General features: G+C 41.0%; 1 protein-coding gene across 1 annotated transcript in view; it reads left to right on the top strand.

Annotated features, from left to right (window-relative positions):
• Positions 1–25,205, top strand: part of LOC142110761 (vomeronasal type-2 receptor 26-like) — a 77,810-nt gene that overhangs the window by 14,154 nt on the left and 38,451 nt on the right. Inside the window, exons 4-6 of the mRNA XM_075193780.1 lie at positions 467–653; positions 9,385–9,743; positions 19,926–20,045. Coding sequence (XP_075049881.1) covers positions 467–653; positions 9,385–9,743; positions 19,926–20,045 — 666 coding nt within the window. The remainder of the gene's footprint in view (positions 1–466; positions 654–9,384; positions 9,744–19,925; positions 20,046–25,205) is intronic.

Below are 25,205 nucleotides of genomic sequence, written 5' to 3'. Positions count from 1 at the left end.
TTATCAAATGTGTGGTCACACACCCTGCGTATTATCTACTGAAGGTTTATGTGTTGAAGAAAATGTTTAATTTGTTTTAGAAATATGCTGGTTCTCTGTATATGCCTTTTAAGAAAGCTGATTTGGCAATCTGTATAAGCTTCAATATTATATGAATTGTACAAATACAGAAGGACTTGCTGGTTGCAGATACGGAATGACAACAGATCATCTTTAGACTTGGAGCCATTGTCTTGGAAATAAAGGTCTGCTGGAAAAGGAACCTCTTTGTGTTCTCAAGTTTCCACATTAGAGGTGACTAAGGACCAGTTGTTCCACAGTACTGACATAAAACAATATGCAGTGGCAGAAATTGTTAAAAACTTTTTAAATAGTGTCCCCTCAACACCCATTTAAGACAATTTGTTTGTTGTTGAATATATTATGAATATATTTACAATATTTTTTGTATATTCTGTTTCCACAGATCAATTATGGAACCACTGACCCTGTCCTAAATGACAGAGAATTATATCCCACATTTTACCGGATTGTCCCAGATGATCGGGTTCGTTACGCAGCTATTGTTAAGTGTCTGCTACATTTTGGATGGAACTGGGTTGGGATAATTACACCAAGTGATGGTAGTGGGGACATGGAATTACGAGAACTCAGTAAAATGATGACCCAGCATGGGATCTGCATTGAGGTCATCATTAAATTGACCAATGATGACGATATTAATTTAAGGAAAATAACTGATATCAAGAAATTAACTGCTAGAGTTATAGTAATATGTGGCCTTTTCTCCCCAAATTATCTTACATTTTTTTATAAATCAGAAGCTATTAATAAAAATATCACACTAATCCTCCACGAATCATGGACTAATATTAAATATATGGATGATGTCTTCCATCCATCTGTAAACTGTAGTTTGATTTTCATATTACCCTCAAAACAAATCCACAACATTAATAATGATATTAAAAATGTAAACCCGAATAATCGGCCAAGAGATCCAATACTGGAAGAGATTTGGCTCAGAATGTTTAATTGTCTTTCTTCACACAAAGGACAAAATCTTATTTATCAAGTAGCATATAACTTTTCTTTAATTAATTGCACTGGCAATGGAAGTCTACCAATGACATTTCATGGTATGAAGGATACAAAGCCCTACTATACATACTCGGCAGTATATGCGCTGGCTCAAGCTTTGCAGAAAATGAATCCACATAAAAATAAATCTGAAACACCTGGATTAAGAAAAATAGTAAGTTGTGTGATATATATATATATATATATATATATATATATATATATATATATATATATAAAGTGAATGGGGTCATTTTTTTATACTGACTGTCAATTCCTCTAATTTAAACATTTCATTCTCTTGAGTCCTCCATTAGTCCCATTTAAAGGAGAATTTTAAATATGCTAGTATACATTCATTATTTCCACATACTGTTCCTTGATACCTTGCTGCTTAAATGTCTCCTTGCAAATGTCCCTATGTGCTATTTAGAGCATAGCAAATCCATTTGTGTAACCTCTGTATACTGGAGATGAGCGGTTCAGATTTTGGGGAAATCGGAGTCATGAATCGGTTTAGCGTGCCAATTTTGGATCTGAAAAAGAAGCAAAATGTCATTTTCGGGAAAATTTCATGAAACACCCGTGATATATATATATATATATATATATATATATATATATATATATATATATAGCGTGCCCTCGTTTTCTCAATTGCCAACGTGCAGGGAGGAGGTTAGCTGCAGTGCTCTGGTCTGAAAATAGCATTAAGGGTGAAAGAGGGACATAGAAAGCAATAGAATTATGTGATTATTTTAAAGCAGTTCTGTAGAGATCAGTAAGTTAGAATAGCTTGCTGATTAATTGCTTTAGTTTTCAATTTTTCAGAGAGTTTAGACGGACTAATGGCTATTGGGTTGTTATTAGTGTACACAGTGGGTGAAATAAGTATTGAACATATCAACATTTTTCTCAGTAAATATATATTTAATGTGACTATTGTAATGAAATGTATACCAAATGTCAGCAACAACCCTTGCAATATACACATGCAAAGAAATCAAATCAAAGATGCCCATAATATAAGTTTAGTGTAATAATGTGAAATGACACAGGTAATAAGTATTAAACACACTTCCTGAAATTTATTTAATATGGTGTGTATTATGGCATCCAAAGATTTAAATTTTGCTCTCATCTGACCACACTATATTCTCCCAGTATATCACAGGCTTGTCCAAATGATTTGCAGTAAACCTTAAGCGAGCTTCAACATGTTTTTTCTTCAGCAAAGGACTCTTGCGTGGTGAGCGTGCATACAGGCCATGGCGTTTGGCTACATTACTTATTGTTTTCTTTGAAACAATTGTACCTGCTAATTCCAGGTCCTTCTGAAGCTCTCCACAAGTGGTCCTTGGTTCTTGGACAACTCTTCTGATAATTTTTTTCACTGCTCTGTCAGAAATCTTGCGAGGTGCACCTGGTAGTGGCCAGTTTATGGTGAAATTATATTCTTTCTACTTCCGGATTATGGCCCCAACATTGCTCACTGGAACATTCAACAATTTAGAGATCCTTCTGTAACCAATGCTATCAGTATGTTTTGCAACAATAAGGTACTGAAGGTCTTGAGAGAGCTCTTTGCTTTTACCCATCATGAGATGTTTCTTGTGTGACACCTTTGTAATGAGACACCATTTTATAGGCCATCAGTTGTGGCTGAACCAGCTGGAAGGATTGCTTTCTAATTACTGATAGATTTCAGCTAGTGTCTTGGCTTTCCATGCCTTCTTGCACCTCCCTTTATTTATGTGTTCAATACTTTTTCCATGTGTCATTTCGCATTATTACACAAAATTTAAGTTATGGACATCTATGGTTTGATTTCTTTGCATATGTGGATTACAATGGTGGTTGCTGACATTTGGTGTAAATTTCATTACAATAGCCACATTAAATATATATTTACTGAGAAAAATGTTGAAGTGTTCAATACTTATTTCACTCGCTGTATATAATAGTACTGGTATAAAGATTGAGTTAGATATCATTCTGCACTAAATAGTATATTTAGTGGAGGAAAACAGTGTGCTTTTGCTATATAAATATTAATAGCAGAATCCAAAAAACACATTGATTTTATTTCTTTTAAAATTTTAAGTTTCTCTAGTAAGAGTAATCTTGTGTGGGCAGTGACATCTGAATTAACTTGAAAAAAACTGGGTGTTTGCGTGTGAGTGCCAAAGCAGCTGCACACCCCCAAAACCGCTATATATTCTAAGCTTTTTTCTATTTTTTAATACTTTTCAGTTTGTAAAGGGTCTTTCAGTGACATCTATATTAAAAAGGGTGTTTGCATGTGAGGTTTTTTTTTAGCATTTCGACATTCAGCGACACCATGTAGAACATTGCAGTGGCTGCAAAAAAACAATCATCTGCCTTACCACCAACTGAATCAAGCCCTTTAGATAAATTAAACAACCAAAAAAATTTAGTATAAGGTGCAAGAGATAAAAATGTTACAATGCTAGGCACACACTAAATTTGAAATGTTAAACAGCTTGCATCATGGAGTGTGAAGAGGCAGTAACAATCAGATGTCATTAGATTGACAGTGGCATCAGTAGATATTTAGACAACTAGATAACCAATTGGAAAGCACTACGTAATTTGCTGTTGCTATATAAATAAATGTTGATGATGATAGATGAAGGTGCCTGCACCCATACCAAAAACTTCAAAGACTATGCTCACAATTCATTTGAAACATAATAGAGCACCCATCATAGACACTGATGCTGCAGAGACAGGCAGAGGTCAGTGTATGGGGAGTGGTATGAATGAATATAGTTAGACATTTATAAAAGTCATTAGATGAAGGGTGTCTGCACCCATTCAACAAAACTTCAAAGATTATGCACAAGATATATTTTTAATGTTACAGGGCATCCATCATAGACAGTGAAGCTACAGTAACAGGCAGAGGTCATTGGATTGACAGTGATATTTATTAATAGAGTTAGACATTTCTAAAAGTAAATAAACAAAGGTGGCCTGCACCCATACCAAAAACTTCAAAGACTAGTATTATGCACTTCTCGGTGTGCAGGGCATTCATCAGTAGCCAAAAGGAAAGCTTTCATATCAAGTTTTACTTACTTGCTCTGTGACGTAATGCTGCTTTTCAGATTCAAATCAGGGGATGCGTATATATTTATGGGGAGGGCTAAAGAATCAGTCCTCTGGGGGAAAGACCCATGTATATAAATATGGAATGTATATAAATAGTATTTATATGTTCTATAATTGAAGTATAAGAAATATGTAAAACAGACAGTTCAGAAAGGCCAATACTTGCCCTTCCCACACATGTAAGTATGTATAAATCTCACAGTGATGCAGAGCTGGTTGCCCAAAACATGTCTTGACTATGCAATTTATAGTCCACATTCTGAAAATTTAAGAGGACAGATTTGGTCCCTGGTAAAGAATACATGTAGAGATGGAGATATGATAGTTGACGATGTACGCTAAGTGATGGAGTTTGAGAACCGTATAGACCAGCTGTTCTTAACCTCTTTGTGGTCGGCTCCCCATTGAATCTTAAAATACATTCCCCCGGCCCTTGAAAAATGTGTACCAATATATATATATATATATATATATATATATATATGTGTGTATATGTATGTGTTATGTATATATATTTATATATGTTTATATATATATATATATATATATATAATATATAAAAGCCTAGCGGCGTGTGTTAGTGTGTGTGTGTGTGTGTGTGTGTGTGTGTGTAAAAAACTAACGGGTGACAGAGTGCTCAAACTGCAGCACCACCTGCTGGGCGGAGTTATATACTACACTGACCTACTAAATTCTTAGCATTATCTAATATATAAAAGCCTAGCGGCGTGTGTTAGTGTGTGTGTGTGTGTAAAAAACTATTTTCTCAGAAAGGGCTCATCCAATTGACCTTTTTAACACCTTAAGTAGCTTGATTTGACTAGAATGCATGAGTATCATGCACGGGTTAACTTGTATAAATATATTTATGTGTATATATATGTATATATATATTATTTTATTGATTTAACTTTTTAAATCAAACAATAAAGTTTCAATAAAATTAACATATAACGAAAGTAAACAAAGACATATACTATGGCAGTCATTAAATACTAGTGGGGTCATATTGTAGCGTTTGCCAGTGTATCATGGGTTCCGTGAGTACATTGTACAGTTGAGTGAAATTTATAATTTTAGATTACAAATAAAAAAGTTAAAAACCTACTGTTACCACTCACACCCCCAGAAATGCATTTTTGCACCCCCAGGGGTACACACACCCCTTGTTAAGAACCACTGATATAGACTGATTATTTATTTTTGGAATTGAATGAGAAAATACAAATGTAACAATGGCAAAATTACAAAATCCTTCATTAAGACAGCTCGCTGCAGACTAGGGCAGGGCTGGCAAGTTTTAGTCCGGTGGCAAGACTTGACACAGCAGCCTATTAGGAACATTTTAAAGGACAAAACGCAGGTGGCCCAGTGAGCCAACCCAAGGGGCCCAGTGAGCCAGCACAAGGTAGCCCACTATAGGACCGGGTGCCGGGATTCCATTCTTTGTCCCCCCCAGCCCAGTCTGCCCCTGCTACAAACTTGGCCAAACTTAGTGACAATTGGGACAGTTGTGAAGGGATCATTAGACAATTAACTGGCAATGATTGGACATTATTGGAAAATGGTATTAATGCTATAAATAGTAATATATGAGCAAAAACAGCTCAAAATGACATTATTTTACCTATTTTTCACAACTTTTAATTAAAATCTAGATCCAAACCCAATGTGCACCTGCTTGTTTATCACATTGCACCCTGTGCACCAGCTCTTTTCACACGTCACCACCTGTGTACCAGCTCTTCTTACATGTCAACCCATGCGCACCAGCTTTTCTCCTGCATCATACCCCGTGCACCAAATATTCTCTCACATCACCCCTATATGCCCCATCTTTATTATCATGTCACACACTAAATATGCTCCAGCTTTTCTCATACACATCATCCCTTGAGCACCAGTTTTCCTCTCAGATGCCACCCCATTTTTACTAACTTTTCTCTGATGTCACACCTTTGCGCATCAAATGTTCTCTGACTTGTCACATCTTGCCATCAGATTTTCTCATTACACCCCTTTGCATAAATTTTATTCTCACATGCCACCCCAATCACACCAGCTTTTCTTAATGTCATGCCCATGCGCACCAGCTTTTCTTATGGCCACCCCCATTCAAACCAGCTTTTCTGTCATGCCACCCACATTTGCACCAGCTTTTCTCACACATCACTGCCTGCACAACAGCATATCTTTCACATCAGCTCCTGCATTCCAGCTGTTCACACATGTCACCCCCTGCGTACCAGCTTTTCTTTCATATGTCACCATATGTGCACCATCTTTTTTCTCACATCACCCCTAGTGCACCAGTTTTTCTCCTATGTCATCCCCTGCACACCATATTTCTCTGACAGCACCCCGAGTGCACCAACTTTGTTTTCACCTCATACCCTGTGCTCAGCATTTCATACACATGTCACCCCCTGCACACCAGATTTTTATCACATGCTCTCCACTGGTCACATTCTTACCCCCTCTATATACTGAGCACCTCATCACATTTTCCACCTTTTTTATTATTATTCACAATTATGTTCCCAACCTTACTCCTCACCATACCCTTATTACTTTCAGGACCCCAGTCTGCCCACAAACACTTTGGGTCAGAATATGTCTTTCTGCGCTCCTCCCTCATTCGTTGGGAGACATCTCCCTGCCCTCATTGCTCAGCTTGCTCTGGTCACACTTCCACGGCCGCTGTCTGTCATTTATTTCCTGCCGCCCGAGCGCACCACTTTCCATCTGCAATATTTTCTGATCAGTAGCTGAGTACACCACTAAATTCCAGTCACTGTTTGGGGTGGATAAATATATATATATATATATATATATATATATCACCTTTAAGTAGGGAGGTGAGAACTTGGGTTGGAGTTGGGGAGGGAGAGGGAGAAGATCCCTATAGGCTGATGCCAGGTCACCGACATCTTCAGCAATACGGTGCTGCTAAAGTTGTTAAGAGGAGACTTCTAGCGATACCCGAGTGAAAGATGGACACTGTAGGAGAGGCTGCCAAGTGAGAGAAGGCTAGAAAGAAGAGGAGAGATCAATGGCAGAGAGACTGCCTCCTGAGAACCCACAGCCAGCAGAGAGGCTACACATTTACTCTGGTCGTGGGAAGTGTTTTGCCTGCAGCCCTCCACCTGTCAGAGACCCGAGTAATAACAAGCATGTAGAATGAGGATTGTATCAGTGTATGCAGGAAGAATAACTAAAGTACTCACCGTGAAGAAGCTGTCGGTGGGATCTCTCATGCTATGTGTAGTCCATCTCAGTGATTTCTGCACCCCACACTCAACAATGTGACAAGTGGACACAGACTCTCAGTCAGGCTGCTCAACTCTTTCACTGATGCCCCAGTAGATCACTGGATCTCCAAAAAACAATATTAAACGCAAACCAATCACTTATCACTCCGAATAAAATACATATATAAAAATCAGCATTATCCAGTATTACAAATAAGGGTATATAATATATAGCATCCCATATTTTAAACAAAATGAGTAAGGTACCCCATCTCTTCAGTGAACCTATAATGATCCGTTTAGCTTTCATACAACATAAAGAATAAAATTCAGGTAGACACATTAACTCACTTGTTTTAATCTGTTTAAGATCACACATCCCCTATAAGCCCTCCAACTTTTCTCTCACATGCCACCAGCTTTGTCTCACATGCCACCAGCTTGGTCTAACATGACACCCATGTGCACAAACATTTCTCTCACATGCCACCTCATATTCCCACTTGCTCACAGGTCACACCATATGCCCACAATCGTTACTTTCACGTCACCTCTGAACACCAGCTTTTGATGAGCTTGTGGACAGTTTTTGGCTTCCACAAGTCTGGTTAAAGTCCCTCCAGATGGTGCGCCCTCACAAATTGTCCAACTTCCAACTATGATGTCATCCCAGATCCTGGATTTGACCGGGGAGGACAGCTGCCGGGTGGTGGAGTGCAGCTTCTCCACCACCAGCTTGACGAGATCACCACCTCCTGATGAGTGGAATTAGGCTGTCTCCATCTGGAGCCTGAGGTCTGACTGGGTCCTGTCTGCTGCTCGTTCGACATATTTAGCAGTGTTCTAAAGAGAAGGAAATAGAACAGTCTTTAGTAACAACTTAAATGCCTTGTAAGTGTCTGACACAGGCCATTGTACTCACCAATCATTTCAAAGATAATGTTATATGGAATATAGTTTGTCAAAGCAGATATATTTGTTATCTCACAAAATGGCAGGGTTGAATGATTGTCTCGTCAGCTCTTATATAGGGCATGCAAAAGTATTATACTGTGATTTAATTCAGGTGTATTCACTTGTGATTAGCACGGAGCTTGGCAGTCCCCTAATAGCCTAGATATGGTTGATGACAGAAAATAAATTGACAGGTGAGCCAGACATCTCACATACGTTACTGAAGGAATCCATGAGCAATGTATCATACATGCACTGAGAACCAATCACGTGCACTTAGAACCAATCACTGTGCAGAATGTTGGAGAGTCGTACACTTGCAAACATGAGAGCTGCCACCTTCTCCCATGCAGAGCTACAGATGCTTACTGCCACAACGGATGACCTATACCGGCCTAGGGGCTGGTACATAATGAATGAGGTTAAGCTCTGTACTTACCATTCCATTTGCCACCACATAAGGCACCAAGTCAACCATAGGCGCACTGTGGTGCAGCTCCAGTGCTACTGGAGTGATCTTAGGAGGCAGCAGTCTGCTTGAACATCTGAGGGCTGAGATTCATAGATACGAGTTCTCTAGTAATCAGATTTTTTTATTTTATATAATTGGTTAACTGTTAGATCTGGCTTATGTTATGCAATATAACTGGTAATAGACTTAATTTGACAAAGTACAAGGCCTTATACAAGTACCATATGTAACATGTCTCACCTGTCAATTATTCTGTCTTCAACCATATCCTGTAATAGTGAACTTTCTGATTCACTATGTGATTGATATTACTCACCCAGTTCAAGTCCATCTGTAAGTGTTGTAGAGGTGTGTTTTTTATGCCACTCAATTGTCTATGTTTGGAAATTGATATTTCACAATGTAACCTAACATTATCTGGCTGTCTCTATGTAAGTGTCAAACAGAGATAACATTTTGAAAACAGCTAATGTGTCATATTTATTCCAACAGACCACCTGACTGAGCTCCGCAACAGGAATTTTCGTGGTGAGGAGGAGGTGCAAGGGTGGAGCGAAGGGAGGAGGCTAGGAATGAGGCTGAGGAGGAGGCAAGAGCAAAGGCTAGGAATGAGGCCAGAGAATAAGGGAATGGAGGAGGTTAAAAATGAGGCAGAGGAGGAGAAACAGGAGAAGGCTGAGGAGAAGGCCGGGGAGGAAACCGAAGAGGAGACAGAGCAGGAAATAAATGTTGAGAAGGGCGAGGAGGACCAGGAGGAGCAGGTGGCGCTGGAGGCCGAGAAGGTCATCATTTTGGAGGAGGGTCAGGACTGTCAGGAGGAGGAGGCTGTTGAAGAATGTAAGTATCTTGAGGTAATAATGTTGGATATTTTGTGGGATTGAGTGGAACAGAATTAAAGTGTCGTCAGAAAGCCTTACTCTAGACCTCGGCAACATTTGGCATTCTACAAGTTCGTGACATGATGGGCTTAATAAGTGTTTGTTGCCAATAAAGTGCCCCTCCCCCCAACACCCCACAAATATATACATCTGCATGTGCCACCAAAAAGTATTAGTCTTCTGGCTACTACAGTGTTTAACATAATATGAACCTTTGCAAAGACTTTTAAGTTATGTAACACTTCAGACCTCTGCTGATCCAAGCAAATGGGTATACAAAGTATACCCACAGAAGTAATATATATGTTGGCGTAAGCTTGCTAATCTAATTGTTTGCATTTTTTTTAACAGTTCAAGAAGATAGCTATACTGGCCACTGGCCTGACCTGCATTTCCACCCCCCAGCTGAAAATCTCCCATCCCTGCCTTTTTGTGTTTCAAAAATAATTTAAAAAACATAATAAAATAAAACAGATATTAAACAAACTGTTGAACTCGTAGAAAAATTTTATAGTAATGATTTATTACCTGTTTTTTTGTCTGTATAGTAATAAAAAAGGTTCTAAACATTGGTGTGTATGTATAAAATGTGTCTTCATGGAGATTTGTTCCATAATGAAGGGAAATTTTTTATTTTTTTTATTAAATCTCTTTTTTATTGAAGATTTAAATAGCTTTTACAAACATCTCTGTTTTGCATTGAGCAATAAATTGAAGGTATTACAGAGAAATACAAATAAAAGGTGGGACAATAGTCCAGCATATAAAATACTATTTAGTATTCAGTAGTAGAACATATAGGGATGGGGGAAAGACAAAGAGGGATAGAGAGTGGGAAAGAAAGGCAAAGCTGAGAGCAGGGGGGTTTAGAGGGGTTCACGTATTCCACTGAGAATATAGTGGTGAATCCTTGAATTCAAGCTACTCAAACCATATATAGTAATATTCCCTATATTTATCCCTTGATGAATAAAGTAAATCGTCCATTATTCTGTAAGACTCTAATCGGGCAAACCACTCTTTAATGGTAGGGATATTCGGGGATCTCCAATGAACCGGAATAACGCGTTGCTGAGATTTTTAATTGTTGATTTTTTATATTGGGAGATGGTCATTTTATTATCATTTAATAGCCAGTATTTAGGGCAAATGGGTAGCTCAACACCCATTATTTCTTTAGCAACTAGAAGGACTGCATCCCAAAAAATTCTGAGTGCTGTGCACTCCCACCATATATGTAATGGGGTACCTGGCGCTGACAGACATCGCCAGCACATATTTGACACCCTGGGAACCATCTTAGCCAACAGACTGGGACATCGATACCACCTAGTCATCACCTTGTACTGTGTCTCAATAACCCGTATACTGACCGAGCTTGACTGAGTGCGTAAAAAGATGTAACTCAGAGGCGCACGGAGGATTTGTCAGGGGGGGTTTCCTCCGCCCCCGGAAAAAAATAAACAAATCTAGAGACCTGCCGTGCATGCGAGGCAAAGCCGTTTCGGCAGCACTGTAGTATACAGCAGCCGCGGCCCTGTCAAAGAAGCGTCCGCGGCGGTGCTGTATACAATACAGCACCGCCGCGGACGCTTCTTAGACAGCGCCGCGGCTGCTGTATACTACAGTAGGGCACTTGTAGGGCACTTTTTAGCAGAGGGGGGGGGTTTCTGGAGACCCAAAAACCCCCCCTGCGTGCGCCACTGTAATTCCAATCTTGGTCGGTTATTGAGCAGGCCAGCTTCCTCTCCCAGTCTCGTGTGAAGGTGGGTTGTTTATTAAAGGCATGTTCAATGAGGATACTGTAAATGAGAGACAAAGTATGTCTAGGACATAGCGAGGTAGTACATAAAGATTCAAACTGGGTAAGCGGCCGCCCCACACATACCCGTAACTCCGAGGATCCTAGAAAGTGGCAAAACTGTATGTGTCCCCAAATCTCCGCTTCCGGGAGTTCCCATTTGGACTGGAGATTGATGAAAGGCAGAACCCCTGACGTGTCCACCAGCTGGCCGACCCTGTGGAGTCCCGCCCCTATCCAATGTCTGAAAGTCCATCTAGCGAGTCCTGGAGGAAATTCTGGTTTGTCAAATATCGGGGTCAAAGGTGAGTGTCATGAGTAGATGTGAGAAACCGAGCGCAGTTTACCCCATCTAGCCAGACTTGGTGTAATCGTCGGGTGAATAACTTTAGGGAGTGAGTGCAGCCATGGTGTGAATTGGAGTGCCTTACCTGAAACATAGCTCTCAATCCAGACCCAATGCTTGTCCAGTCCCTGCCTCATCCAGTCCATCACCCTATTTAACATAGCTGCATCGTAGTATAATGCAAAGTTGGGGAGTTGTAGTCCCCCAGCATGTTTACGCATATATAATGTATTGTGTTTAAAACGGGGACGCTAAAATCCCTAACTGCTTTATGTAGCGTCTTGAACCAAGAGGCGGGGAGGTGTATGGAAAGCGTGTGGAGCAGATAGAGGATCCGTGGCAATATGTTAATTTTTACCACATTGACTCTGCCTATCAAGGAAAAGCCTTTTGGGTGCCAATTTCTCAGATCCCTACAAATTGTGTTGGTGATAGGTATAAAATTTTCCTCAAAAATCTTCGAGTCGTCTTTGTTGATAAACACCCCCAGATATTTGAGACGTGAGGGATGCCACATGAATGAGAATGCTGGCTTCAGGCCTTCAACTACTGCCTTAGGCGCAGAGATGTTAAGTGCTACTGATTTTGAATAGTTAATTTTAAAGCCTGATAGTTCGCCATATTGCTGAAATTCTGATAGTAAATTAGGAATTGAGACCACAGGGTTAGTAAGGATTGCCAGGAGGTCATCCGCAAAGAGTGCCAGTTTAAAGCTTTTGTCCTTCATCTGTAGACCAGAAATATCAGGGTTTGCCCGGATAGAGCGGGCCAAGGCTTCCACTCACATTATAACAATCAACGGGGACAAGGGGCATCCCTGTCTGGTACCATTTGATATGACAATGGGCTCTGATAATTCCCCATTAACCCTAACCCTTGCAGTTGGCAGTACATACAAGGCAGCAATTCAAGCCAAACTCAAAGGGCCCAGGCCCAGGTGACTAAGGACCCCTTGCATAAATTCCCAATCTATTCTGTCAAACGCCTTTTCGGCATCCGTGGATAGTAAAACTGTTGGAATATTGGCAGTGTTTGCATACTGTACCAAATTGATTATTTTGGTGGTATTGTCCCTCGCCTCCCTCCCCGGAACAAACCCTACCTGATCAGTGTGAATTATTTGGGTTAAATACGGTTTTAACTAGGGATGTGCACCGGCGACTTTTGGTGTCTCGTGTTTTGTGTTTTGGATCCTGATTTTCGCAATGTTTTGGGTTTCGGATTTGTTTCGCAAAACACCTGCCGAAAGGTTTTGGTTCGGATTTAAGGTTTTGGATTCGGATTTTTTTTTTGAAAAAAGCATAAAAAGTTCAAAAATCAAGTTTTTGGGCTTATTTTGACTCCTACGCTATTATTAACCTCAATAACATTCAATAACAATCATTTCCACTAATTTACAGTGTATTCTGAACACCTCACAATATAGTTATTAGTCCAAAACGTTGCAACGAGGTATCTTTCTGGACTGCGTAGTGGAGTTGTCCCCACAATATAATAAGAAAACCATCAACTGGTCTTAATCGCACCAAAAAATGTACCTGGACTGCGTAGAGGAGTGGTCACCACAATATAAATTAAAAACCCTGAACTTGTATGATTCGCACCAATAAATGTATCTGGACTGCATAGAGGAGTGGTCACCACAATATAATAAGAAAACCATCAACTGGTCTGAATCGCACCGAATAATGTACCTGGACTGCGTAGAGGAGTGGTCACCACAATATAAATTAAAAACCCTGAACTTGTATGATTCGCACCAATAAATGTATCTGGACTGCGTAGTGGGGTGGCCCCGGTACCCAATTTGATACCGGGGCCACAATAAAATAAATACACCCTCAACTGGTCAGAATTCCACCAAACAAGTATCTGGACTGCGTAGTGGGGTGGCCCCGATACCCAATTTGAAACGGGGCCACAATAAAATAAATACACCCTCAACTGGTCAGAATTCCACCAAACAAGTATCTGGACTGCGTAGTGGGGTGGCCCCGGTACCCAATTTGATACCGGGGCCACAATAAAATAAATACACCCTCAACTGGTCAGAATTCCACCAAACAAGTATCTGGACTGCGTAGTGGGGTGGCCCCGGTACCCAATTTGATACCGGGGCCACAATAAAATAAATACACCCTCAACTGGTCAGAATTCCACCAAACAAGTATCTGGACTGCGTAGTGGGGTGGCCCCGGTACCCAATTTGATACCGGGGCCACAATACCTTCTCCAAGTTCCAAGTCTAGTGTTTATAACATCTTAACACTACACTAATTCTAGCACGTCAAAACCTCTTGTTTTAAATAATGACAGAGCATTTAACTTTAGATTAAATTTATGGAATTTGTTGGCATTTTCTTTTACTTTTTTAACATGGCAAACGATTGAATGGTCACATAATGCCAAAAAAATAGTTGCAAGATGGAATTGTCCTTGGTAATGTTGTTGAAATAGGATGTGCACACTTTAACAAACCAATCATTTCAGCGACAGGGCCTACCAAACAACTGTGGCTGAAATGATTGGTTTGTTTGGGCCCCCACACCAAAAAAGCTATTCATCTCTCCCTGTACAAACTAAACAGGCTCTACTGAGGCAAAATGTCGTCCTCATCCTCAACCTCTCATTCCTCTACCCCTACAGTGTGTACTTCCTCCTCCTCACACATTATCAATTCGTCCCCGCTGGACTCCACAACCACAGGTCCCTCTGTACTATCTGGAGGGCAGTTTCCACTGCGCTTGACTCAGGCGCATCCCCACTCCTTTGCCTATGCCGTAGGTGGCTGTGTAGGCCTGAATGGCCTTTTGCTGCTCCGCCATCCTCTACAGCATATAGAGGGTGGAGTTCCAGCGCATCACAACCACTTGTTTGAGGTGATGGCAGGGCAGGTTCATGGTTTTTTGATGTGCCTCTAGTCTGAGGTAGGCACTGGCTGAATGCCGAAAGTGTCCAGCAATTTTGCGCGCCACCGCAAGCATCTCCTGCACACCCCTGTCACTCTTCAGGTAATGCTGCACCACCAAATTAATGGTGTGGGCAAAACATGGGACGTGCTGGAAATTGCCCATATTTAATGCCCGCACAATGTTACTGGCATTGTCTGACACCACAAATCCCCATGAGAGTCTAAGTGGGGTAAGCCACTGGGAGATAATTTCCCTCAGTTTCTCTAATATGTTGTCAGCGTTGTGCCTCTTATTAAAGCCTTTAATACACAATGTTGCCTGCCTTTGCACGAGCAGCCATTTTGGAGATGCTGCTACTGAGGCAGCTGTTGCTGTTGCTGCGGAAGGGGATGCATCTACCCAGTGGGCTGTCACAGTCATATAGTCCTTCGTTTGGCTGAACCACTTGTCCACATGTCCGTGGTTAAGTGGACAGTGGGTACAACCGCATTTTTTAGAGCACTGAGGACACTTGATCGTACTTCTCTGTACATCTTTGGTATCGCCTGCCTAGTGAAGTGGAATCTCGACGGGATTTGGTACCGGGGACACAATACCTCCATCAACCCTCTAAATCCCACTCCACTGATGGCGGACACCGGGCGCACGTCTAACACCAACATTGCAGTTACAGCCGCAGTTATATGCTTTGCAATAGGGTGACTACTATCGTATTTTGTGGTCATGGCAAACGACTGTTGGACGGTCAATTGTTTTGTGAAAGACTTAGCGGCCTTACGACTTCCCCTCTGGGAAGATGATCGACTTACAGCAGCAACAGCAGCAGTGGCAGTAGTAGGCGTACCGCTGCAGGATTCCTCGGATGAATCCCGTATTGAAGAGGACTCAGTCTGGCTGCTGACTTGGACTGCAGGACTGAATCTGATGGAGATCGTGGAGGAAGTTGACGAGGAGGGTGTTCCTGGTGTGTATCCAACTGGACCACGGGATTTAGGTGTCCCTGTACCAATGAGGGTCCTAGCCCCAGTTCCTGAACTAACCAGTGAACTATGAAGGTTATTCAGGTGACGTATAAGAGAGGATGTCCCTAGGTGGGCAAGATCCTTACCCCTGCTTATTTGAGCTTTACATAAGCTACATATGGCCATACATTGGTAGTCCGGATTTGGATAAAAATAACTCCAGACCAAAGAGGTGCATTTTTTGGTCTTCTGACCAGGCATGACGATGGGCTTTTTCATCCCATGGACATCAACTGTTTCCCCCCCTGGTGCCTCATTTACAATAACCACATCACCATCCTCATCATCAAGTTCCTCCACAGCGCCAGCTACATCATCAATAGCCTCCTCCCGAGCCACCTCTTCCCGTACAGTGATGGGAAGGTCAGGCTTGACAACCACCAACACCCTTGAACTCGCCTTGGCGATTTGTGATAATTTCTCTTTAGAAGGCCGAGTTGTTTGCTGTTTTGTTGCTGACAGCATAACTCTCTTAAATTTTTTGTAGGGGTGGGGAGGAGGAGGAGGGCTAAGATCCGTGGGTGAAGCTGAACCACGTATCGTAAATGGCATATTGGCAACTTTACGTTTCTCCGCAGATGATTTTAAGTTTCTCTTTTTGCTACTTTTACTTAACTTGGGCTTTTTGGATTTTACATGCCCTGTATTAGGAGATTGGGCATCGGGCTTGGAAGACGACGTTGATGGCATTTTATCGTCTATGTCATGACTAGTGGCAGCAGCTTCAGCATTAGGAGGAAGTGGGTCTTGATCTTTCCCTACTTTATCCTCCAAATTTTTGTTCTCCATTATATGTAGCACAAGATACTGCAGAATGTGTGAACTTGGTTATATTGCAGACAGTACCAATGGACTTATACTGCTGGATTGGTTTTGCAAATTTGGTTATAATTATTTTCTTTTAAAATTTATTTTTTTAGTGTGTTTTTATAACTTTTTTTTTATTTTTTTAAACTTGGGATTAATGGGTTAATAACTATGCCCTTAGAAGCACAGAGCACAGGACACAGCACCACTGGACTGAACAGGACACAGCACAGGACCCAGCAGCACCACTGAACTCAGAAGGACAGAGCACAGGACACAGCACCACTGGACTGAACAGGACACAGCACAGGACCCAGCAGCACCACTGAACTCAGCAGGACAGAGCACAGGACACAGCACCACTGGACTGATACTGCAGAATGTGTGAACTTTGTAATATTGCAGTACCACTTTTACTGCTGAATGTGTGAACTTGGTAATATTGCAGTACCAATTGGCTTATATTGCAGGATTGGTTGTGGAAATTTTGTTGTAATTAAAAAAAAATTTAATTCGTTTTTTGTATTTTTTTTAATAACTTTTTTTTATTTTTTTAAACATTTGGGAATAACGGGGAAATAACTATGCCTTTAGAAGCACAGAGCACAGGACACAGGACCACTGGACCACTGGACTGAACAGGACACAGCACAGGACCCAGCAGCACCACTGAACTCAAAATTGACAGAGCACAGCACACAGCACTACTGGACTTTTACTGCTGAATGTGTGAACTTGGTAATATTGCAGTACCAATGGGCTTATACTGCAGGATTGGTTTTGCAAATTTAGTTGTAAATAATAAAAAAAAAAAAAAAAAAAAATTTTGTATTTTTTTTTATAACTTTTTTTTATTTTTTAAAACACTTGGGAATAATGGGGAAATCACTATGCCCTTAGAAGCACAGAGCACAGGACACAGTACCAATGGACTGTCACTGAACAGGACACAGCACAGGACCCAGCAGCACCACTGAACTCAGAAGGACAGAGCACAGGTCACAGCACCACTGGACTGAACAGGACACAGCACAGGACCCAGCAGCACCACTGAACTCAGAAGGACAGAGCACAGGACACAGCACCACTGGACTTAGCAGAACACAGAGCACAACAGAGCACAGCACAGCACAGAACTGAACTGAACAGCACGAGATATAGCAGGACAGAGGACCACCTAACACACCCTCCCTCTACCCTGATCAATGCCCGAGTGAAGATGGCGGCGACTAGCGGGGAATTTATAGGATTCGAGTATCGCGAGATCCGACAGCGGGATTATGACGCCGAGCCTCGGTTTCAAGTTTTCATTTGGCGCCAATCCCCGGATCTGTCTCGGATCCGACTCAGATCGGAAAGGTTCGGGTGGGCTCATCTCTAGTTTTAACCTATTTGCTATCAGCTTAGCGTACAGCTTAATGTCCCCATTAAGTAGAGAAATGGGCCTATAGCTAGCACACAGTGCTGGATCTTTCCCTTCCTTTGGCAAGACAGTGATCTGGGCGGCTAAAGATTGTGGGGAAAAGTATTTTTGGGCAGAAATAGAGTTAAAGGCCTGTAGCAAAAGAGGGGCTAACTGTGCTTTGAAGGTTTTGTAGTATAAAATGGTAAAACCATCGGGCCCTGGGCTCTTCCCTGATGGTGTCGTCTTGATCGCCTCTTCCAGTTCCTCGATAGTAAAAGGTTCTTCTAACGATTGTACGGATTCCTCATCTAACGTGGGGAAATCTATGTGTTTGAGATATTCTGCTATGCGAGCCTGTTTGATGGGGTGTATAGCTGTATTCGATGGGTCAAACAGATTGTAAAGCTTAGTGTAATAGGCATGGAATGCCCCAGCAATATTGTCACGATCTGTCTGCAGCATCTGCTTGGCCTGGCAGCTCCTAACCTGGACTATCAGACTTTGTTATTTGTATTTGTTCTTTTTATGTGTTTGCAGCAGTACCTCTGATGTCCAGAGGTGCTGCTATTGTGCATTTCTTGTGCTTTAGGAGTTAACCTTTCTGCTTCACTAATTATCCCATGCACCTGGGTGTGGTCTCATTTTTCCTTTTATATACCTGACACTCCCAGCACACATTGCTGGTTATTAATGTCATTTCCTGTTGTTCCATCCTGTGAAGTCATATCCTTGTTGCAGCCTGTGGACTCTTCCTCCCGCCTTGCTCCTCTGGTTCATGCTGCTTGGAAATCTGTTCATACATCCTGCTTCCCTGCATTAACTGTTTACCTGCTGGTTTCTGAACAATCATATCATTTCCTGCATCAGCTTGCACCTGGTATTTATTTCTACAGACTTGATTACCTGCTTTTTACATTTCTGCAAATAAACACAGAGTGTTTTCACCATATTTTTGGCTCCCAGCTGTATTCCTGTATGCAACCGTGACAAATATCAGGTGTATGAAATAATGTGGACCCTGCTTCTGTCTTAATCTGAGGAATGAGAAGAAAAACTGGAAAGCACCTCATGTGTTTACCGTGCACTCAGAGGATAATGAAATTATCTTAAAACATATATAAATTTTATTAATGTCTTGTTAAAAATTGTAACGCTTGATAAATGGTTAGACGAAGTGAAATGTTAAAAACAAGTATATGACAAAATTAGACCAACTAATATGTAACAGTTAAAACCGATAGTAGAACTATCGGGACGCGCTGTTTCTACCCCAAAGATATACGATAACTAAATAAAAATGCCAGGTCGGTTGAGGAGCGTATTATACTGTCCTACAGTTACTGATTAGCATGTGAGGCTATATGTATAATAATGAGATATATGAATGCTACACCTACACCAGTAACTCATACCCTCCTTTGACCGCTACGATAATGAAGCGGCATGGTACTATTACCACCAGATATCACTATTCCCCTTCCTCTGATAGTATTGAGAATCAAACATAGAGCAGCTGATCAGGGATATGTAGTTGTTAATCGAAAGGACGATCTAGTGGATAATCTGAGAGATACTTCTCATAGTAATGAAGAGCAACAGCTACTATATCTGATAAACTAGCTGTAATGGCTATATAAAAGATAATGAGAAGCGATCAGGACAGCCCCTATAAGACCCTAGAGCAATCTAAAGATGTATAGTGATATACTGTGGGGTAGAGAAGAAACAGCGCGTGAGACGCCAACGCACGTTTCACTCTACTAAGCTTTGTCAAGGCAATCTGTCCCGGCGTTCCCATAGGCTATTTATACTACAAGCCGCCACCCTCTGGTATATGTCATGTTTAGCGGTTGTCATGGCAGCTGAATGCATTCGAGGTTTCCGGCACCATCACCCCACCTTCCATGCGCGTCATGGTAACCGGTTACTATGGATACACTCAAAACTCTCCAAAAATAAGCAGAGGACTCGAGTCGCTGACGGTAAGTATAAACCTCAAGAGAATAAATTAAAAGATAAAAAGGGACAAAAAAGAGAGAGGAAAACAGGGGAGATCCAGCTAAGAGAAGATCAGTAGCCCGATGTAACGACAAACTGATGATTCTGATGAATATATATTGATGACCCCATCCAGACGTTACAGTGTGGAATCGACCCCAGGAACCCATAAAAAGTGTAAAAAGTACAATATTAGCCAAACCCACAAATAGATACGCCTTATGTGCAATGGATTATACCACTAAATAAGAAAATGACTTAGTAATAATGTGTATGTGCGATATGCACAAAAATAGCTATAACAAAGTGAAATACATGTACCTGAAGCCATCACTAATAAAGTGAATGTAGAGGAACAATAATTATAAGAATATCAAAAAGTACTAGGTGTGTAAGGGACCAAGTTACATGGTCCATGTAAAATAGTGAAAAGAGAATAATAAATTCTTATCCCAAAAAGGTAAAAAGCTAAGGGACCCCAAAAGCAGTCCAGGTGAAAACTGTGAGTAAATTAAAACCTATTAGTAGTGGATCATGAAAAAAAGACTATACCATTAGACCCTTCAAAGAAATAATAATAACTTATAGGAAAACTGAGAAATTGTTGTGATCATTGAGACCCTTGGGGGCAAGGCTGTTCATCAGAAAGATTTTCTTTGCTTCCCTTTTGAGAAGCTCTAAATTGAGGTCACCCCCTCTTAAGCCCAAATGGACTCGTTCCATAGCGAAGGCCTCCAGTCCCAATGGTTTCCCCTCATGGCATTTTATAAAATGCCTCGCTACAGTGGTGATTTGTTTTAGATTATGTATGTCCCTTTCTGCCCTTCTTATATTGCCAATGTGCTCCAGGACCCTCTTTTTCAGGGTCTACTGGTCATGCCTATATAGTTCAACTTGCATGGACACATAAGGCAATAGATTACATTCGGAGAGTCACAATTCATAAACTCATTGATCTTCCAAATCTTTTGATAGCGGTCCTTATAAGTCCTGGTTTGGACCATGTACTGGCAAGCCTGACATTTGCCACATTTATAAAATCCAGTGGGTATGTTTCTGTTTCTTGCCCTTGGTGGGGATAAGGTACTATGTACCAAACTATCTCTTAGATTTTTAGAACGACGCCATGTTATGGATATCTTATCTTGTAAAATCCTATCCAGGTCATCATCCGATTTTAAAGCCCTCCAGTGTTTTTGGAAGATTTTTTCAATGAACTTCCATTCGGGACAGAAGGAACCTATAAGCCGAACCTTAGAGTTCTGAGTTTTATCTTTGGTGGATGAATAAATAAGATCCTCTCTTTCTCTTTTGTTAGTCGAGGTCTCAGGCTTGCGAATAACGCGTTTGCTGTAGCCCCTGGAGAAAAGTCTACCTTTGAGTTCATCCGCTCTTACGTTCAACGTATGTGTTTCTGAGCAGTTACGCTTCATTCTTAATAATTCTCCCTTGGATATACCCCTGATGACTGCGGGATGGTGGGAACTGGATGAATGGAGAAGGCTATTTGTTGCAGTTTGTTTTCTGTAAATATCAGTGCTTAGATATCCGTGTGATGTTCTGCGAATGGTCAAATCCAGAAAATGAATACAGTCCGAATGTATCTCATACGTCAATTTGAGATTTAAATCGTTACTGTTCAGAGTTCTGGTAAATTCTAGGAATAAATCCTCCTCGCCATCCCATAAGACCATGATATCATCAATGTATCTGAGCCATAAAACGATGTGGCTGGTGTATCTGCAATTTTCTTCAATAAAAACCTTCTCCCTCTCCCACCAACCCAGGAAGAGATTCGCATACGTTGGTGCGCACGCACTGCCCATTGCAGTTCCCCTTTTTTGGAGATAGAATTTCCCCTCGAAAATGAAAAAATTACAAGTTAGTATGAACTCCAATAGATTTAGAATGAAATCATTCAAATCATCCATGGACCTCATATCCAAAAAATATTTAGTTGAATTTAGGCCTCGTTCATGGATTATGTTGGAATATAGGGATTCCACATCCAATGAGGCTAATCTGGTTGTCTCATTGATATTGATGTTATTAATCTTTGTCAGGACAGCTGTTGTGTCCCTTACATAGGAATCAAGACTCACTACAAATTCCCGTAGTTGTGTGTCCACAAACTTGCTGGCATTCTCCGTTAAGTTATTAATACCGGAGACAATAGGTCTTCCGGGAGGATTTTTTTCGTCCTTATGAACTTTTGGAAGGCTATAAAAGGTAGCCACTTTTGGGTGAGGTACCGTGAGAAAGTCAAAGTCAGCACTTGAGATAATTCCTCTCATATGTGCATCTGAGATTAATCTGTCATATTTAAGCTGAAAATTAGCTGATGGGTTGAAAATTAGTCTTTTGTAACAGCTAATGTCATTTAGTTGACAATACACTTCCTTGAGGTATAGTGATCTCGGCCACAGGACAATATTGCCACCCTTATCGGATGGCTTTATTATAATATTGTCCCATTTTTCTATTTCCTTGAGCGCTTTCCACTCCCCCTTTTTGAGATTGTAGTTATTTCTCAATTTATAATTTTTCTGATAATATAGCCGATCCAAGTCTTTGGATACAAGGTCTTTGTACGTTTTAACCTGAGGACAAATGCTCATATCTGGTGTGAACATAGACTTTTTCTTATTCCTATTTTTATTTTTAAGGGGTAAGGTTTTATCAATATCGCAAGAAAATTGTATTTTTTCTGCTGTATCTAGTTCTTCCAAAATTTGGAGTGCTAGTAATTCATCAGCTGAGTCAATTAATCTGAGGAATGTAGAGTTGAGCTCTCTGTGAGCGCAGGGCACGAGCCAGAAGTTTCCCGATTTTATTCCCCCACTGATAAAACTGATTCTGGCATTTACGTAGATCATGTTTCATTTTATCGGACATTAATTGATTCAGGGCCTTCCTAGCTTCCGTCAGTTCCGTCATAACGGAGGGATCCAGAAAAGATTTGTGTCGCATTTCTAAGGTCTTAATTTTTTCTAGGAGTGAGTCCCTATATGCTATTCTTTCTCATTTTCTGACCGCACCCATTTGGATAAGTTTGCCTCGTATAACGCATTTATGGACCTCCCACAATGATATCTTCGAGATGTCAGGGGTGTCATTAGTCTGGATGTAGTCCATTATGGCCTCCTCTATCAATGTCTTGTTATGCAAGTCTTGAATTAGGAGCTCGTTTAGCCTCCAGGTAAAAGGTCGGCTTCCTGTCCTGGAGATAGAGAGCGTCAAATATACCGGCGCATGGTCGGACCATGTAACCTGGCCTATACATACGTCTGTGATCAGGGGCAGATGGTTATGTGTGAGAAAGAAATAGTCCAATCTCGAATATGTATTATGTGGGTGCGAAAGGAAAGTATAGTCACGGTCTGTGGGATATTTGAGACTCCACGCGTCGACCAGCTGGTGTTTGTGCATAGTACGCCTCACCCTTCGATACAGCTTACCGGCAAATCTAGCAGATCCCGAAGAAGAATCCATCAGGGGATGCAGAACCCAGTTGAAATCTCCGCCTATTATAGTGATGCCTTTCTTTATCGATTCCACTTTGTCCAAGAGCGCTTCTAAAAAAAACAGGCTGGTTAGAATTCGGAGCATATATGTTAACAAAAGTATACATTTGGGTGGAGATTGTACACGTCACCGCCAAACCTCTACCTTCTTGCAGTGTATGTGTGTCTATATTCTGAACAGGCAAACGTCTGGACAAAAGAATTGCCACTCCCAGGGACTTATTTTCTGCATTATTACTCGTGAATGAGTGTGGGTACTGCCGGCTATGCAATCGAGGAGCCAAACCTTGTTTGAAATGTGTCTCCTGGAGAAAGGCTACATCGATTTTCTTAGCTATGAGGTCGCGAAGTAATCGGGACCGCTTTTCCGGTACATTCAAACCCTTAACATTAAGGGTAACGCCTCTGAGCCTACCCACCATTACCAAGCAATTCTAGGTAATTACATGTATGCCACCACAAAAAGTAAAGATGTATGAACCCATAAGTGGATAGAGGTTAGGGAAAGTTGGGAGGAGTAGGGGTGAGGGGGGAGGAAGGAGGATCAGGGAGCCATAAATGCTTAAACTGAAGTAACAGTATCAACAAAGAACTAGGAATCTTTGGCAAGTGTATAAGACCGTTCCGGTAAGCCGTATAGGACCGTGGTCCAAACATGGTCCGGAATATAACACTCGGTCTGGGAGCCCTGAGGAGAGCAACAAACAGCGACAATCACCTCCAAGAGAGCCCCGGGTGGTCACATCCCGGGCCCTAACCCAGAAGAGAAACGCAGGACCTTGGCTACACATATGTACTAACATATCCAATTTTGTAGTATACTTTTGCATGAACACATAGCAATAAGAAAATACTTGAACATTATAAACATTAGAAAACTTTAGAAAAGTAGTGATGGACTAAACAGCTCCAAAATGGGAGCTAACGGTAAAAAAATAAAAATATTCGCCTAAGGAAGTTAATCCACTGGAACAGACCACCGGCGTGATCTCTGGGAAAGCCCTCCTCCAAGGAATGGATGCCCGCACTTATCATGTATAATCAAGTGGGCAGCACAGTGGCCTAGTGGTTAGCACTTCTGCCTCACAGCACTGGGATCATGAGTTCGATTCTCAACCATGGTTTTATCTATGGGGAATTTGTATGTTCAAAAATTTTACTTTTTTGCAAGTGTCAACTGGTTTAAGAGCAGGCATGTAATACGTTCAAAAACATGTTTAATGTAAAAAACAAAAATCTTGAATTTTAGTTATATTGTTCCTTAGCATTTCCAGTGTATGCTGCATTTCTTAATATTAAATACTAGACTTCTCCATGCTTTATAGCATAGGAATGTTGTATATGCACTGGTGTGTCATAATGTAACATAGATGCATGAGAATGCAGTCTACATTGTCTGCCAATGAAAGGTTTAATTCCTAATTCCAGGTTTCATTGTATGCAGAATATTATGACTGAGAGAAGTGGGAATACAAAGCACCTGTATCAGTTACAGCAAATCATGGGCATAAAAGTGTATAAAACATCAAGGTTAAGTCTAATGTTTCAGTAAGTGTAGCTGCTTGGCATGTCTATCTTACAGTATAATACTTATGTGGTGTTGCCTACTGTACAAGCAGA

Source organism: Mixophyes fleayi, chromosome 1 (genome assembly GCF_038048845.1).
Source record: "Mixophyes fleayi isolate aMixFle1 chromosome 1, aMixFle1.hap1, whole genome shotgun sequence".
In the NCBI taxonomy this organism is placed as follows: Eukaryota; Metazoa; Chordata; class Amphibia; order Anura; family Limnodynastidae; genus Mixophyes; species Mixophyes fleayi.
Note: the sequence above shows the minus strand (reverse complement) of the source record. Positions and strands in the feature narration are given on the sequence as shown.